The 17,545-nt window shown below is 36.8% G+C and overlaps 1 protein-coding gene across 1 annotated transcript in view; it reads right to left on the minus strand.

Annotated features, from left to right (window-relative positions):
• Nucleotides 1-2,359: 2,359 nt before the first annotated feature.
• The window catches only part of LOC141472108 (adhesion G protein-coupled receptor A3-like), a 283,689-nt gene continuing 268,503 nt past the window's right edge, over nt 2,360-17,545 (minus strand). The window contains exons 18-19 of the mRNA XM_074158920.1: nt 6,816-6,911; nt 2,360-3,581 (exon numbers count right to left, since the gene is read on the minus strand). Of these exons, the coding sequence (XP_074015021.1) occupies nt 2,360-3,581; nt 6,816-6,911 (1,318 nt within the window). The remainder of the gene's footprint in view (nt 3,582-6,815; nt 6,912-17,545) is intronic.

The following is a 17,545-nucleotide window of genomic DNA, read 5'->3' on the forward strand; positions in this document are numbered from 1 at the left end:
ATTTTGCTAGTACAGAATATACATATACATAGTGCTGAGACACAGAGAAGTGGTATTTCACATTATGTCTATGCTTGTTTAGGGCTCACTGTCCATATGGAATGAGTAAAAGTAATATTAAGAGAAAATAATTATTAAACAGAAAATATTTCATTATGCAAACAAAGAAAAACACTGTATTTTAGAGACAGTTCAAGCATATACAGCATATACATAATAAAGCTCAGGCATTTTTTTTCATATTAGCTAAAGAAGCAGTCATGAAACTGTTGTATATTGGCTTAAAACTTGACAACCACCTAGTGCATTCTTCTTGCTCACCTTTTAAAAATACACAATCTGAGATGGATACATTGCACTGCTGGATTTATAATATATATTTCAAATTTACAAAAATACAGAAAAACAAGATTTCTTCCACTCAGATACTGAGCATTAACCCTTTGAGTACTAATTCCCACCTGCAACACTGCAGAACACATTCAACTGACTTACATGTTTTTATAACATTCTAACAATTATAATTGTCATCTTTATGTACACTATTAGGAAATGTATTCCTACATATTAAAAAAAAGGTAGAGACTAATAAACTGCTAATAATAGAAAAATAATGGGTTGAAGTATGTGAAGATTTCTGCAATGTATATGCAGAAAATTGCAGACTGATGATCTCTCAAGGGAATTTTCTATTTCCTCTTTGCAGCGACGTAGCAATTACATGAGCCTGCGTTAAGACATGACAGCAAACTTTCTCATGTGGCCACACACTATTGTGCTTTTTCTCTTATTTATGGATGCACTGCTCACTTTCCACTGTAGACATTTTTCTCTCAGCTCTATGCTCCTATTCACTTTCTGCAATGCATTATTATTCTGCACCCTTCCTATTTGAAAAAAGCAGTTTTATTTCATACAGGGGTAATTATGATGCAGTTCTGTACTGTGAGTCGATGCTTTGTGTCCAGATGTTCACGGCAACATGAATAAATTTCTTGCCAAGAGCCTTGTTAATACAGAATGGTACTGACCCTGGAATGCCCTACAATTCAGCAGGAATCATGAACACAAAGAACTTCTCTGAAGGTCAAATTTTCATTAATGGATGAAGACAATCCAAAATTTGCTAGGGAGGGAAATGGGTTTCAGAAAGCAAGTGGTGAAATTAATAGATGGACTCTAAGAAGTTGTGGAAAATGACTGAAATTTCTCTTTCCTGACAACTGTGGACTACATTGATCACGTAACTAAATAGACAGTATCATATATACAGTGTCTCTGAACTAGAATAAGCTATTTTAAGAAAATAACTGTAGTCCTCAAAGAGTTAATGATAAAACTGCTCTACCTTATCAGATGTGGAAAGGTTATCATGGACCAGCTTACAGATTTGTTCAAAAGGCGTACTTTACAAAGAAGTGTAAAACTTGTTGAGACAATTGCTATTACACCGCACAGTGTCACGTACAATGAGTAGTGCATGCTCTGTAAAGACATTAGAGTGGACCCTTATCAAAGCTATCATATAACCTTATACAAAGGATTGTGCCACTTAAACTAGTGCAGAGTGATTTTTTTTCTGTAGGTTTATAATGCTCTAGATTAATATCAATAGGGTTTTTCACAGCCTTGTACACCACTTTTTTTTTTTTTGCTCTTTTTTTTAACACATGTAACACTAGAAAACAGCAAATGGTATATCCTGACATATGTCATGCAAAATACAACCAATACAGCACCATAGATGTAACAGAGACATTACCTAGCACTTCTCTCCAACAAGAAAAAGGACAGAACAGAGACTGTACATTACACGACTTTACAGGCCTTATGCTACAGAAGATCTTTAGAGGCAGTATCACTTTTGTAGATCTAAAAAGCTGTAGTTTTATAAAATCCTGTTTATCATTTCTACCGTAGTCACTTCTGATTAAAATCCATGGCACAGTAATAATATTTTCCTATGAAAATAAATAAGTAAAAGTTTAAGATGCTGATATGTTTATAAAAAGTGTCTGAAGTCACTACAGAATGAAAGTGAAAACAATAAATGAAAATAATGTATTTCTACAGAAAAGTTTTTCTGTGTAACAAAAGGATATTGCCTCATATTCAATTGTCTAGCCTTCATTTTCTAATTATCTTGCAGAATAATTTTATAACTTTATTTTAAAAATAACTTCACTTTAAAACTGTCACTATCTCTTTCTTTTAGACTCTTCTTAAGAAAATGGAAATAGAGATGGTAAAGCTGTACAATTTACTGATGAGCTACACAAATATGCCATCTTATCTAGTTTGGAATAAAAACAAAGCTAACAGCAGTTTAGGGGAAAAACACATTATGATGGCCCATGAACTACACAGTAGTTTCATTTTTCCAAGGGCCAGTTTTGATATTTCCTGTACTATCTGAGCTGTATATCATGGCTTCATGCACGTTTCCCTTGAGAATTCCGTTGTGATTCGTCGTATTAAATGGCAATGACTGTGTCCGTGGGTGCATTTCAAAATGAGCTGGGTGGTGCACAGTGTCACTTTCTGGCATTTTAGCACAACTATATATTACAGTACTTGCGTCGCTACTTTCGGGCTGGTTGACAGTAGGATATGGATCACTTTTTGAGCAGCAGGCCCGTCTGTGACCTGACTGGCTATCATGCGTGCTGTGGGGACTGTCTGTATGTGAGCTGTGGATGCTGCCATCGATACTTGAAGGAATATGATAAGCGTATTCTCTTTCACCTGCAGACCTATGCCGACTGAAATAACGTGGCTTAGTTCTGCTTTTCAGACATCTATGAATGTGCATGTTGGGTCTGAAGGTTCCCTCATTGTGGACATGAATGTGAGCTTCATCATCAAGTAGCTGATCACAGTGCATTTTTGCACAACATGGTGTCACTGGCGAAAGGCAGTTAACATGATTTTGAACCGCATGTAGGTTAGTGAGTTTGCAGTGGCTAGCCACTGGATGATTAAACACAGCTGATTTGTTGGGACATGGTGATTCCTGAAGACAAGGTGCATGAACTTGAGTGTCACCATTAATATTAACCTTTGGGCGCACATTTACTTGGACAGAATAGGTGTTTCTTCTAGATGGGCAACAGGACCACCAGCAATGCCACACGTCATCTCGCTTTGCACAGTGATGGATCAGGATAAAAAGCCCCAAGGTCACACAGAAGGCTCCATAAAGACAGCTAAATATCATATCCAAGAAATGACCTTGAGACACTGCAAGTGCTCCAAAGGTCCACGTGGCAGTAAACAGGAACAAAGTGAATGCTGCGGCTCGAAGCTGAGCCTTAAATGAATGCTCATTTTCCAATAAGGAAGAAGAAATCATCGAGCAGGATGCGTGGGGAACAGACACAGAGTCTGCAATATGACCATGGCCCACCTCAGTACTTGGTATTCTCTGTGGATCTTCTGTCTTTTCCTTTAACTCATACTTGCGTTCAGGATGGCGCTTCAGTTGCACGTATGTGCAGAGAAAGTAAACACAGGTGACTAGCACAATGAATGCTACTGGCCCATAAAAAGCACCGAGACTAGGCTCCCATGCCATCCAGCAACTGAAAACAACAAAAAAAGAGTGTCAGGAACATTTTATAGCCCACATTAGATGTGATGGGCAACTGACTGATGTGAAATTGGGCTTTCTGACTAACTTCTTTGACCCACAGCGTCTCAGAAGTTAAGATAGGGTTGTTGTGGAGAAAGGGAGTGTATCTTTAATACAATTAAGCGGAAGCATCACTTTAATATTTTTCAATAGGATAAAATTTCTAGTATAATTTACAGGATATTAAAGCACAAAGTTTCCAAGAAATGTAGGTCAGTTTAGAAACTAGAATTGCAGTCAAGTATAAGACCATTTATGTCAACCCCTTTCTTTTCTACTATTAAAAATGTCAGCTCTAATACTTTGATTAAAAAATAAATGAGGCATACTTTATACAATCTGTGTGAGCAATAGAAATGTACAGATTTCAATGGTTTGTATCAATGAACATTGATACAAACTCTTAAGCCTGAAGATTGTTCTTACAGAATTTTCTTGTTGCCAAAGTAGAGAACAGCCCGAGTAATAAGAGAGGCTGAAAAAAGACTTCCAGTTGAACAGTCACTGCTTTCTGCAGTGAGCGGACCCAAAAGATATATGCCATCCCTGAATTCTCCGCTCTTTCTGAAATTCCTGGGACTTAATTTACATCAATTGGAATGTCCTCAGAAAAACTAAGGGAATTGACGGTCTCTTCGCGATACACCAGTAGCATAATATTATTGCAGCATGGATCATTATTTGTTAGGCTTTAAATAATATAACCATAACTGTTTCAGAGCAGCTTAAAGTAGTTCACAGGCCAGTATAAGCCTCAGTCAACTGCATAATTTAGCAGCAGTCTAGCAGGACTGTCCTGAGGTTGAATGATCTAATCAAATAAACATGGGGAAAGAAAACCCTTCAGGCTAATGAAATCCCAGATGGAAAGTGGGAGAACTTGGGTCAGAGGGAGAAGGAGTATTTGCCTAGTTTTTACTCTTCTCTATGATCTGCTTTTAGCCATGGTTACAGACAGGGAAACGAGATGGCGTCATAAGGTAGTACAGCTGTTATTAGGTTCTTGTACTCTAAATATTGCATGGATTTATGGAAAGGGGAATAAGTTACTTTCTGTATCTGTTGGACTAGGACAAGAATTTATGGGCTTAAACTGCAGCAAGAAAGATTTAAATTAGATTTTTCAAAAAGTTTCCTAGCTGTTAGGATAATTAGGATAATAAGCTGTTGGAATAAAGGGTGATCTAACCATTATCAGACCATTTAAAGCACCTCAGATAAATAACTGTCAGGAATGGTTTGGAAATAGCTAATTTCCCACTGGGTCAGAAAGAGAGACCAGGTGATTTGTCATGATCCATTCCAGCTCTAAAAGTGGCACTGTGTGACACTTCATACTCATTTAGGCATGTGTGATTGGTGCCTCCAATACAGCAAGGAACCTTCTCAAAACCTTATCACACCCTTGCCAAGTCAGGAATCATCTACCACTTGCTATAAAAAGGGCAGAAAGAATTTTACTCCTAGGCTGAGAACCTCTCAGCTAAAAAGAGGCAGTCCCACTGGGTATTTATCGCAAGAAACTGCAGAATAACTTCTTTAAATGTTTAAAATCTGAACCTTAAACAAAAACATACACACATTTAGTAATGAACTTAAAGACACTTCAAGAAGTATATATTTTACTGCCAGATGTGCACATGAAAAGATTCCCTGAAAGATATCTGTGAAAAGATAGTCAAGTTACCACCTATATTTAATTGGATAAGCAGAGAGCACAAAGCTACATGAATACTTGAAGTACATTTGAATGCTGCATATTTGATGCAAAGTGGAGAATGGAATGCTCCCCAGTGGAACAGTCTCTTGGGATGCTCTTATTTCAAGTGGAATCTCATTTTGGATCACTTAAAAAATCAGTTCCATAAAAAACCAATTCAAGTTTGTGCATCTACATTTACTGTACTAATACTATTAAAAATGAATCTTATAACTTACTATGCTGTTGTTGAATTAGAAACTGTCTTTTTACTCATTCTTATAACCATCCCTCACCTGTGTCTTGCTTTTTGTACAGACTGTACCAGGTTATTGATTGACAGGTACCAGGTTATTGATTGACTATGATTAACATGATTAAAGAAGTATAACCTCTGCAAATGTGCCAAAATGACAAATGTCTCACATTTATGAACATAAAGAGAGTCTTTTAATATACTGTTGATTATAAGTGATTGTCTAATTGGATAAGTTTGAATAAATATATGAATATGAGTTAGGCCCTAGGCAGAGCAAACAGTTAGCTATGGCATGTACTAACTTACTACCAGAATTTAAATTCCAATTACCTATAAAAATGCCTTTAAGGAGCCAAATGTTCGCTTACAAACCATTCTCCTTTGTTTCCACTTTTCTTACTCAGAACATAACTAGTTTCAAATGTATTACAATAGATGCTCAAAGCAGTACTAAGAGTGATGTCCTCCAGAGTACTAGTGCTGGCAGAGCACTAATATACCCATTAGTGCCAGTCATTGCCATCCTGATCATTTACACAGAATGTATTTAACTTCAAAGTCTGATTTGCTTTATGTTACACTTTTATTGAAAGATTTATTGTACTTTATTGGTATTTCATGTTTCATGGTAAGAAGTAATAACAATGTGATACCCCGACAGCTTGTGGAGATATACTGAACACTAACACACTAGTACACTAGAGGGCTATGTCAGGATTGCAAGACATTGTGACTGGAACATTTCTAGGTGGTGAAAACCCAAAATAATTGGTTTTTAAGGGAGGGATGGGGTGGAGGAGGGAGAGGAGGGATTTTTGCTGTCCCTTTTTTCACATAATTATTTGTAAATTACTTTAAATAATTCACCTGAAGGATATAAATTCAAGGTAAATAATGAATTGAAAGTATTTAATTAATTAGTAGCTATTAAATAGGCTATCCGTTAGGTATTTTTAATGTCCTTTCACTTATTTGGATGTAAAGGAGGAGTAATTCTGTAAATGAAAAGTGATTCTATTGACCATAATGGAGTCAAATTAGTAGAGGTGAAGGAGCAACCCCCAGATTAAGACACTGCTCTTTCATAGCTGTTACTTAATAAAATTTCATAATAAATGTCATCCCAAATGGCATGTCTGTACCCTTTATGAAGTCAGTTACATTTATTGGCATAAGAAAAAGAGTATATTTTCTTTAAAAGTTTTATGATAATAGTTTATACTTACTACGGTGCATTGCCTTCAATCCCATAATTATTGATATTGGTTGCTGCTGTAATCCCACATATAATAAAAGGAACTCCGCCACTAATCAGGTAAAATCTGTTGAGAGATAATAGCTGATATTTTAATTTGCCTGACTTGTAGTCGAGTACTGCTTTTTAAGTAATTGTACCTTCTTGAAGTATCTGCAGTATACAATAATGCTGAAATATTAAACATATCCTTAAAGCCAGAAAAGCAATGAAGTATTATCACAATAAACACTGTACTTTTTGAGGCAAACAGCTTAATATTTAATATTTATATAGACCCACTTTTAACAATCTCTTGATTTAAGTCTTTAGCAAATGTAATTACTATTGCAGTCACATGAAGAAAAAAGCCTTGTCTAATGAAAGAACCTACATGCCAAATAAAGTTATTCCACTCACCTAGATATTTATATTTAATAGTTATTAAATATGTAAACATTATAAATTAAAAATATCCATACAAAGCAGCTGTATTCACGTTAACCTGAAAATGTTCTCAGTGAAATTCAGTGAAATCACAGAAACATTTTCCTAACTCCTGGATAACGAAAGAAATGGAGTTCAGTTTGGCAAAGAAAAAAGGGGCAACCCACTTGGAAAAACGTCTTTTTTTTCTGCACAGAGGAGCCACCTGGAGATATCATGAGGATTAAATATCCCTTTGCATATACCACACTTTTCTTCACTTCTTCAATACCGAGCCTTGCAAATCCACTAAAATGTGAGGGTCTCTAAGACGTCAGCAAGATCTCATAAATATCGAAGAAGAGTGTTAACCTAAGTGTTACTCTTTCTGTAAAAACTGGGATTTGAAGACTGAAAGCACATAGTTTCACACCTCTTTAACCAGGTAAATACCACTGAACTACTTGGAAGCAGCAGTGATTCCAATGTACGATCATCAGGGTACATTAAAGTCCTAGGGGATGTCTCACTGAAGTTGGCGTCCTTCATTCCTATGTCCAAATTCAGCAAAATAAACCATCATCATATTTTCCATTTATGTAAGCAAAAAAAAAAAATTGTGCGTGGATCACAGCACTTCCACCACTGCGGTCTCTGAGGTGGAGAGCACTGGCCCCGTGCATGCTACAGCTGGAAGGAAAGCTGCTCAGTGACGAAAGGGAAAACGTTCCACTGCACCTAGAAGCTCAGCTGATTCTCTGAACATCCTGACTCATTTCCTGGTTTAAGCAATGCTCTTCTGTCAGTAGACAAAATTAGTTTCTTTTCAAGCCATTCCTTTGGTGCGGGAAACAGTATGCAGGGATACAGACATTTCCCAATCACTGCTATTATGTTGTCCATCAGGACAAAGAGGAACTTGATAAAATGTGGGACACATCCTGACCAGAATCTGGTCACTAGTTTTCTATAAGTTGTTATAAATATTGGGAAATTTCACAGCCATTGCAAGGCAGTAGTTTTACAGAAACAGAGTTATAGTAAGATTAAATAAATCAGCATTTAAATAAAATCCAGAATTTCTTAACATCTTTTCCCCCACCTCTTTCTGAAGCAGAATTAGAGGTCAGGCAGGCTTCAGAAAATTTCATGTTAACATTTACTGTCAATCTTTGTCCTAATGCTCTAAGCTGTAAACAGAGCAGAGAAAATCATCCTCCACATTCATAAAAAAGCCCTTCAGATTTTATAACTTCAAAGTCATTAAGTATGTATTTTCTTGTATATAGTTTCTTGGCTTATTCTTTAGAGCTCAACAAATTCCAATCAACAAGCTGCCTCCTTACAAAATCCATTCATTCACTGCAGTTTAATAATTGTAGCTATCTTTTGACTTGAGCATCTTGAATAAGCTAGTTTAATAGCTTATTATAATTTTTAACAAAGACATGTTCCATGACTTTCTTGAAATTCAGGAAATGACTAGGGTAAGCAATAAGGCATAGAAAAGTTAATCCTAAATTATCTAAGAAATAGAAGGAGCAGAAAAATAAGAATACAGAAGCTAGTATAGGAAACTGCACTTCAAACTCATTTGAAGTGATTACACCACAGAATTTACCTAGAATGCAACCTGTAATTTCATTTTTTGCAGTGTTGCCTCTTTTTACAGACTGGATACATACATTTAAATCATTCATTATCTAAAGCCAATATTTGGGTGTTAGATAATCTAATTCCTATCTCACACTTTCAGCAGGCTGCTGAACACTACAACAGTAGCGTCAGATGTTCTGAAAGCACTGCTTCAGAAATGTGGCAAAATCTAGCCAAATTCCTGTCCTGGCTCATTGCTAAGAGAAAGAAAATACATTCTAGAAATGACATAAGGTGAAGTCAAATGGTGTCAGTGTTCCCGAGGTGCACTGTACTGATACTCAGCACAGCGCACTGCCTGCCTCGTCTCTTTGAGAAAAAAGTAAAATAGTAAATAGAAAAGACAGTGTATACAAATGATTGGTCATTGGTGAATTCAGGATTCTTTAAGGGTGAAGCGAAAAAAATTCTGCCAAATAGAAAAAAAGTCAGCAAGAGAGGAATGGGATTGAAATAGAATGAACAGAAAATATAATCAAAGAAATGGAAGTTAAATTGTAAGAGCAGGATTGCATACTCTTGACCATTTGTGTGAGCTCATGGATACTTTAAACTGTATATAAAGAAGAAAAGACCACACTGGAAAGTCAAAGTTTCAAAGTTTCAAAGAAAAGAAACATTGTTCAAGAAGGTCCATATACATGTTAGTTGTGAGGCAGTATGCTTAATTTTAAGAAATTTAGACCAGTCTTTCCAAACATTAGTTTCTATGCAATCATTAGTTTTTACCAATTTCTTCTTTTTCACCCAGATGAGATGATTAGGTCAAATAATTTTGAAGAAAAAGCTGAAGTAGAATTGATAGGGCATGAATAAAAAGTGAATAAAATGCAGATAATAAATAGTTACGCTTCATACTTCTAGAAAACCTGTTATGTAAGAGAATCCAAGTGCTTTATAACGTTAATTAATTTAGAGTTACAGCCCCCTGTGTGGTCAATAAACATTATTATCCTTGTTGTCCAGATGAGAAAACAAGCAAGGAGAGATGAAGTGTTCAAGGTCACACATAAAATCTGTTTCAGAATGAGACTTTTTAATTCCCATTCTATGTTTATACACAAGGCACCTCTCTGTTACTGAAAATGAAGGGACTTGGCAAATCATGGCATGCAGGACTTCGTCTCCAGGCCTAAGAAATACGATTGCCTCTCTGTGAGTTAAAGAAGGAGCAAGACAAATATAATCTTACCCGAAGGATCCCCTGGTTAGGGTGGTTCCCTCCCAGTATTCACTAAGCCTTGCCAATGACTGCCTGCCTGTTACTCCCCACAAAGCCTGACTAGTGGAGGAGGAGGAGGAGGAGCCTGTGTGTGCTATTCCCTGTGCAGCCCTAATACTAACATCCACTGATATTTCATATAGCACTGCCTGGGCATGTACACAGAGCAGACTTTCCATGCCACTTAAAGTGGTCCCAGTGTTGTAACTGGAGAGATGCTGGGTTCTGCTGCTTTTGCTGCTGCAAGAGCAAAAGTACAGGGCGATGCTCCTGTCCGGTAATGCTCATTCACAGAATTTAATAAAGCAGTACTGGAAGGATGAACCTTGCAGATTGAACAAGTACCTGCTTTTCAACCACCTCCCCCCACCAGTGTATTTTTTTATTTTGAAAATAGTGATCAATCTTTTTCCTACACTGTTTGCCTAACTTACATTTACTACTTCCTCTCATTACTATCTTTTGTTTTGAAAGCTTTAAAGGCCTATATCCTTCGGTTCAGTAACCAGCTTTTGTCTTCCAATTACTTTTCATACTTGTGAGTTAATTTTCTAATTTTTCTCATCAAGCCTGTGGGCTGTTTCCTCTTCACAAGAGAACATGCAGTAACTCAGGACCCAGAGCCAATTTCATGTACTTGTGTTACTCTTTTACCATTCAAGAACACAAATGGTGATACTCAGGCTACCAGCAATGAGGCTCCTACACACAGCAGTGAGAAGGCAGCAGAACCCTGCTCTGTCAGATGTGACTGCTACGATGAGGCCATTAACACAGAGGGTCTGGCTGTGGTCAAGATAGCCTCGCATGCAGATCTTTAAAGACTGGGAAGCCAGAGGGAAGAAATTAAAACTTTTTTCCAGTTAAAATTTGATCTTGACAAGCAGTTAATTTACATAATATTTTAAAATTGTTTTACAGGTAAAACTGTAAACATCTGTGGGATGATTTGGGGCTTTGAAGCAATTGCCGAGCTGTTGCTTCAATAGCCCTTGGGAAGAGTTTTTAAAATTTGTATATTGTTGTTGCTGGCCACCCGGGGCTGTCCTGATGATTCCTAGCAGGCTTTCACATCAGAATACATTTATTTACTGAAGCTCATTCTATCACATCTTCATTAATCTTGTTATCCAATCTAATTAGATTACAGCTAGGCTGGTAGGCCTCAGCATGCTGCACTCGCACCTCTTAGCTACAGCGCAGGCAACACCTACGGCCTGAAAACCAGGCTATGAAGACACACTAAAATGATGCGCAGTAATTTGTGGGGGGAGAAATCATACCTACTGAACATTAGAGGGAACCCCTGAGTTCCTGCTGCAGCTGTCTGAGACCAGTAAGTATGTTTTTTATTACATGCAGCGACACAAACGAAAAAGCCCCAACAGAGCAGCAGACACCGCTTGAGGTGATGTCCCTCTGTTGACATCACGGCTTACTGATTTCCAGCTTCCTTTCAGCAAGAACTCCTCTTGTAAGGCAAAGCCTACTACAAAATACTTGGAGCTACATAGCCAATCTGATAGAAACAGGATAATGTCATCAAGAATGACTGCAATAGCCTGCAGGCAGCATCCATTCTGCTAATTTAACATATAGTATATTCCTCTAAGTTTGTTTCCATAAATATTACTCAGTAAGTCAGCAAGTAAAAGGAGAGTTCTACTCAGTGATGAATTTTTTTGCTTGAGTGTCTGGCTATTCCCTAGCCCCAAATTGTTTCCAGATTAAGAACCTTGACTCTGGAATGAATTCTTCCAAAAAGGAGCAGACCTTGGCTCTGTGGGTGTAATGCAAGACTGATTTTAAGTTTTTTTCTGCAGAGGTTGGCAGAATGGCAATGTATCAGGAAGTGATTCAATAGCTGCAAACAGTCTTTATTGCAGACATTACTTGATTAAAATGTATGTATATTTAAAAGTATTCCTTTCTGTATGCACGTGTCTAGAAAGGTACGTTAGATATATAAATATACCAGTGAAACATTAATTTTCTTTTCCTTGGTACAAAAAAAAAATTAATCTATTTAGCTCTACTTATTTCTAGGGTACAGTTCATATAGGAAGAGATGTCAATCTATTAGCCACTTGCAAAATAAACATGAAAATAAAAAAGAAGTCACAGCAAGATGACTTTCCCCTTTATTTTTGCTTGAGCTGGGATTTGAGTTTAATATCTTTGTGAAAATAATCCATACGGAAAATGGTCATTAACTTCTGAGCTAACCAGATGCCACAGTTCAAGTACCCAGCAGGCAGGCAGACAGATAAGTAGCTGCTCTGTAGAAAGCTGGATTTATGAGCCTGATTTTCAAATTATTCTTCCTGAGTTTTTCATGCATCACATCACTTCATGGTCCTTTTTCCTGGGAATTTTGATAAAATAAAAAGAAGATTTTTGTAGAAATTATAGGATTTTGAAAATACACTTTTCATTAAAAAAAAAAAAAAAATTGAATCCTATTCCCAGATAGTCTTGATTTATGAACATATTTACAAATACTGTGTTAGTTTTTCTTCATGGGCTTGCTGAAGAGAAATAGCCTATATTTCTTAAGTGCTTTTCTCCTGTCTGCAAAGTAGAATAAAAACATGGAGAATACACTAAAAAAAAACCAACAAAAAACCAAAAAACCCAGTCTACTAATAATGCTAAAATAAACATTTATATTGCAAGTGAAACTTTAAAAGGCTCTAATAGCAGAATTAAGAGTTGTGTGAAAACTATTTAGCACTATTGTTGCGATGTGGCAATATTGTTATTCTTTTCAACTGCCTGCTCACAGTCCATTTTTTGTTTTCCATAAGACATTTCACTCATTCAGCATGGAAGGAGCAAAGATCACTGGACAGGTAGTTATTGATTTTTTTATATATCCTTTCTCAATCTTATTGCAAATTAAGAGCTAATATACATTAATTAATCTTCATAATGTCCTTGTGAGAATATGTATAATCACCTCCATTTAGAGGCAGAGACTAAAACACAGAAAGATGAATGACATAACCATTAAGAAAATTCTCTTCAGATTTGTTTGCTTAACTTAAGATGCCCAGGCTTCCATTTGACAAAACTAGGCTCTAATTTTTTGCTAAAATTGGCCATGAGATAGGAGTTTAAATGCTTTGCTGGATCTACCCTTAGAGACTTATAATATTGGGACCTGGACAATAAAGTAGGAGAACATTAGTCAATGTCAGAAGATATGAAACCTCACCTATCAAACAGCTCCAAGAACACGTGAGCCCACTGCACTAGGTATTCATACTGAGCTTCTCTTCTTTTCTGTCTATGTCAAATGATGTCTCATGCACTGCCAGTCAGGTAGTGTGAGAGTTTAGGCCCTGTTAATGAAAGAAGCCAAGAGGATGCTCTCTCTCAAGCATCAAGAGGATGCTTGCGAAATGCTCAAGCTATTTCTATTCAACTTCCTTGGTTAGCACCCTTCATGGCTAGTGTAGCAATTATGTCCACTTTGGTATTTTGCAGATGAAAAGGAATTTACAGGCTGGCAGTACAGGAGCAGTTACCATGACAGTCTGAGCCAGCAGAGAGGACAGAGAAACAAAAATGCATATAGGAAAAAAATAAAAAAAGAATTCAAGAACTCACAAAAATGTTTAGAGAAACTCAGAAGAAAGAGAAGGGAGTTTTACATAGACATAATTGTTTTGTCTCTTGGTGAGCTAGACCAACTGGAAGAGCCATTGAATCTAAGAAGCAAGAGAGATCTTGCCTTTTTTGTTTGGGTTTTTTTTTTTTTTTTCTGTTTTACTGGAGAATGCCTTGGGGGCTGTTGGAAATCAAAGAGAGATATGATTCTTACAGTGCATTCCATGCTGCAGTTTAGCACTCTTGACTTCTACTCCTGCTCAGGCATAATGAATATATCACTTAAGTCAGGGTAAGGAGGTATTCATGCTGAATGTACTTCTGAAGGAAAGTAAGTAAAATATTAAGCAGCATGTTGATGAGAAAGAAAATGTATTTATTAGTAGTTCTTAAAAAATCTATCTATATTTTAAGAAGTTTAAAAAGAGAATGGAGCTCATAGAGAGAAAACCGATTATGTTAATGCCTGAAGAAAAATAATAGGAAGATAAATAATACTCCCGTGTTGAGTATTTTCTGTTTGCGCAATCATTTTATCCCTAGGGAACACAAAAAGCCTCTCAATTCTGTTTCAACAGTTAATTTCTAGTAGTAAAATGGCTGAAACTCTTGTTCGGAAGAATTCATTACTACCTCATTCTTCCAGGCATTTGACTACTCTGGCATAGAGCTGTTAGCTGAAATTATTTTGCAGTTCCAGCCTACTGAATCAAACACAACTGCTTTACCGAGCGTTGCAGCACACCTTTAGAAAGTCAATTACCATCAGGATGTCCTTCTGCCTTTCAAAGGGGAGAAAAGAACCATTAACCTATTAACCTCATCAAGACAAGAAATTCTGATAACAGCCTATATATGACAATGCCATTTTATGTAATATGAAAGTGAAATTAAAAGTAAAGCATGCAAAGATAGTGATAGTACGTGCTGTACCCTTATATTGTCACATATTTAATACTTGATTCACGTTATATTAGTATCAATGTTTTATGACTGTCAGTAGAATCACCTTGAATTTTAAATAGAAAATATGGATTTCTTTGGTTTTACTTGATACAATATTTCGTTAAGCCTGCCAAAGAACCAAATGAAATGACTAGAAGGAGGAAGTGTATTTTAATTTGGATCAACTATGAAAGTCACTGACAGGGGTTTCTGGTCTATGTTCTCCTATGACTAAATTTTGAAATCATATTTTTAAAGAAGAATTTATGTCAGCTCTCTATTTTATTATGGCAGTCACCAACACAACTCCCTGAATCCCCCTGTGTTTCATGCATTATTGAGTTTGACAGTTACTTGCTTTGTAGGCAACATTTTTTTTGTCAATAAGGATGAAATTTTTAAAAATTACTGCAGAAGAAAAAGCAAATGGACCAGTCAAGTCCTTGTTTTGTAATCTTAACATCATCTGAAAATACACTATTTTGAACTTTCACAGGAGGAGAACTTTTGGAGAGTTTGTTCATAGAATCATGGAATCATAGAATGGTTCAGGTTGGAAGGGACCTTAAAGATCATCTAGTTCCAACCCCCTGCCATGGGCAGGGACACCTCCCATTAGACTAGGTTGCTCAAAGCCCCATTCAACCTGGCCTTGAACACTTCCAGGGATGGGGCAGTCACAACTTCTCTGGGCAACCCGGGCCAGTGCCTCACCACCCTCACAGGAAAGAATTTCTTCCTAATATCTAATCTAAATCTCACCTCTTTCAGTTTAACACTGTTACTCCTTGTCCTGTCGCTCCACTCCCTCATAAAGAGTCCCTCCCCAGCTCTCCTCTAAGCCCCCTTTAGGTACTGGAAGGCCGTTATAAGGTCTCCCCGGAGCCTTCTCTTCTCCAGACTGAACAGCCCCAACTCTCTGAGCCTGTCTTCATAGGCGAGGTGCTCCAGCCCTCTGATGATGTCTGTGGCTATCCTCTGGACCTGTTCCAACAGGTCCATGTCCTTTCTATGTTGAGGACCCCAGACCTGGATGCAATACTCCAGGTGGGGTCTCACGCGCGCAGAGTAGAGGGGTAGAATCACCTCCCTTGACCTGCTGGCCACACTTCTTTTGATGCAGCCCAGGATGCAGTTGGCTTTCTGGGCTGCCAGCGCGCATTGCCGGTTATTTATTCAGTAGTTAGTATATTTTTGATTTTAAGTATGAGATATATTTGTTGTATTAAAAAGTGATATTCTGAGACCTTATTTATTATTATGAGCTATATTGCCAAGTTAGAGCGGAATAATTTTGATTGCATGAGTTTCACAGGTAATATGTGAAACTGTCCATTTTCTAGAAAATAACACTCTGAGTTTTATTTTCTGTTAAGTTCTTTGGCTGTATATGCACAGAATGATTCAGAAGGCATTCATGACCAAGCAATCAATGTCATGAACATAGAACCTTCACTGGTAGACCCAGGTTGCTTGTTCATAGATTTGCTCAGCTGAGCATTCAAGACATATGTGTGCAAGCAGACAATGAAAAGAGAATACAGGAACTCCTGGGAAATATCTCTAAGGACGACACATTAGCTCTCTTCTAAATTCATATTTTCTTTTCCTTTTTCTCTTATATAAGTCAATGATCTCATATGAAGGGCAAGATCTTTGCCCCCAGTGCCAGAGGGAGATAAAATTGTTTAGAAGAACGAAAAATACAAGAAATACTTCAGATCTGAATTTCCACAAAAACTGTATTGTTAATTTTCTTTTTTTTTTTTGCAAGCCTTCTATCCAATATTAATCCCCTGTTCCAGAGAGCAGTTGATAAAGAATCTCATCTTTCTCTACTGAACATTTATGTGGGCACAGAAACAACAGAAATCTGTAAGACGGATTTTGTCTTACGATTGTCTTAGGGGTCTAAAAAAGTACAGGGTCCTCTTGAGATCTTTCCCATAGTTATGCCATCTCTCTATCATTTGAGCCTTTCCTTATGTTCAGATGTTTATCTTTGTTATTCACGTGCCCATCTAGTCATCTGAAGTTTACAGGAGCTTAATGATCTCTATCCATCTCAGGTTGACTAGCCAAGTTATTAGACAGGGAGAGTTTCAGCAACAGTCACATACTTAAACAAACTGTTTCTTAAACGAGATCATAATATAAATAAGAATAAAATTCCACTTTTCCATTACAGATAATTATAGGCAAAATGTGAGAAATGTGAACTTCAATGGTTCAAAACCTAGCAGAGAAACAGGAATCTTAAATTCACTGTTTTCAAAAAATGTCCTGTTTTTTTACACAATTTTTACTTTAGTTTACTGATTCTTGAATGATAAATGTTGGTGATACTACTTACAGAGAAAAAACAGTAGAAAGAAAGCACAGCTCCAACAAGCTAAAAAGCATTTTTCTCTTCTGCTGGCCCTGAAACATTTCAAGCACCTTATAAAGCCTGTTTGATTGATACAGGCCATTAAAATAATGTGTTTAGGAAATTTAACATTGCCCCATGAAATCTGCCATTACTGCCAAAAAAACCTGCCTTTCTTCAGTAAAAATTAAAATTACAGCTTCAGACATAATTGTATGTAAAACTGCTGAATGCATCAGCTGGTTCCTGTCACATAACAGTGGTTGGGTGGGTACTCTTATACATAAGACTCAGAAATACTTTAAAATTATACATGTTCTGGCCACGTACATATATTTAATATTTAGTACATTAATATTTAATATATGTACATAGGTACTTATAAAATGCTTTCTTATGAAGTTTACAGAACAATGGTAAATTTCATCTCTTTACCTAGATTTGTTCTGCATATCCTATGCATGTTCTTAAATGATACCCACTCACAATACAG

This window comes from Numenius arquata, chromosome 15 (assembly GCF_964106895.1).
Source record: "Numenius arquata chromosome 15, bNumArq3.hap1.1, whole genome shotgun sequence".
Classification (NCBI taxonomy): domain Eukaryota; kingdom Metazoa; phylum Chordata; class Aves; order Charadriiformes; family Scolopacidae; genus Numenius; species Numenius arquata.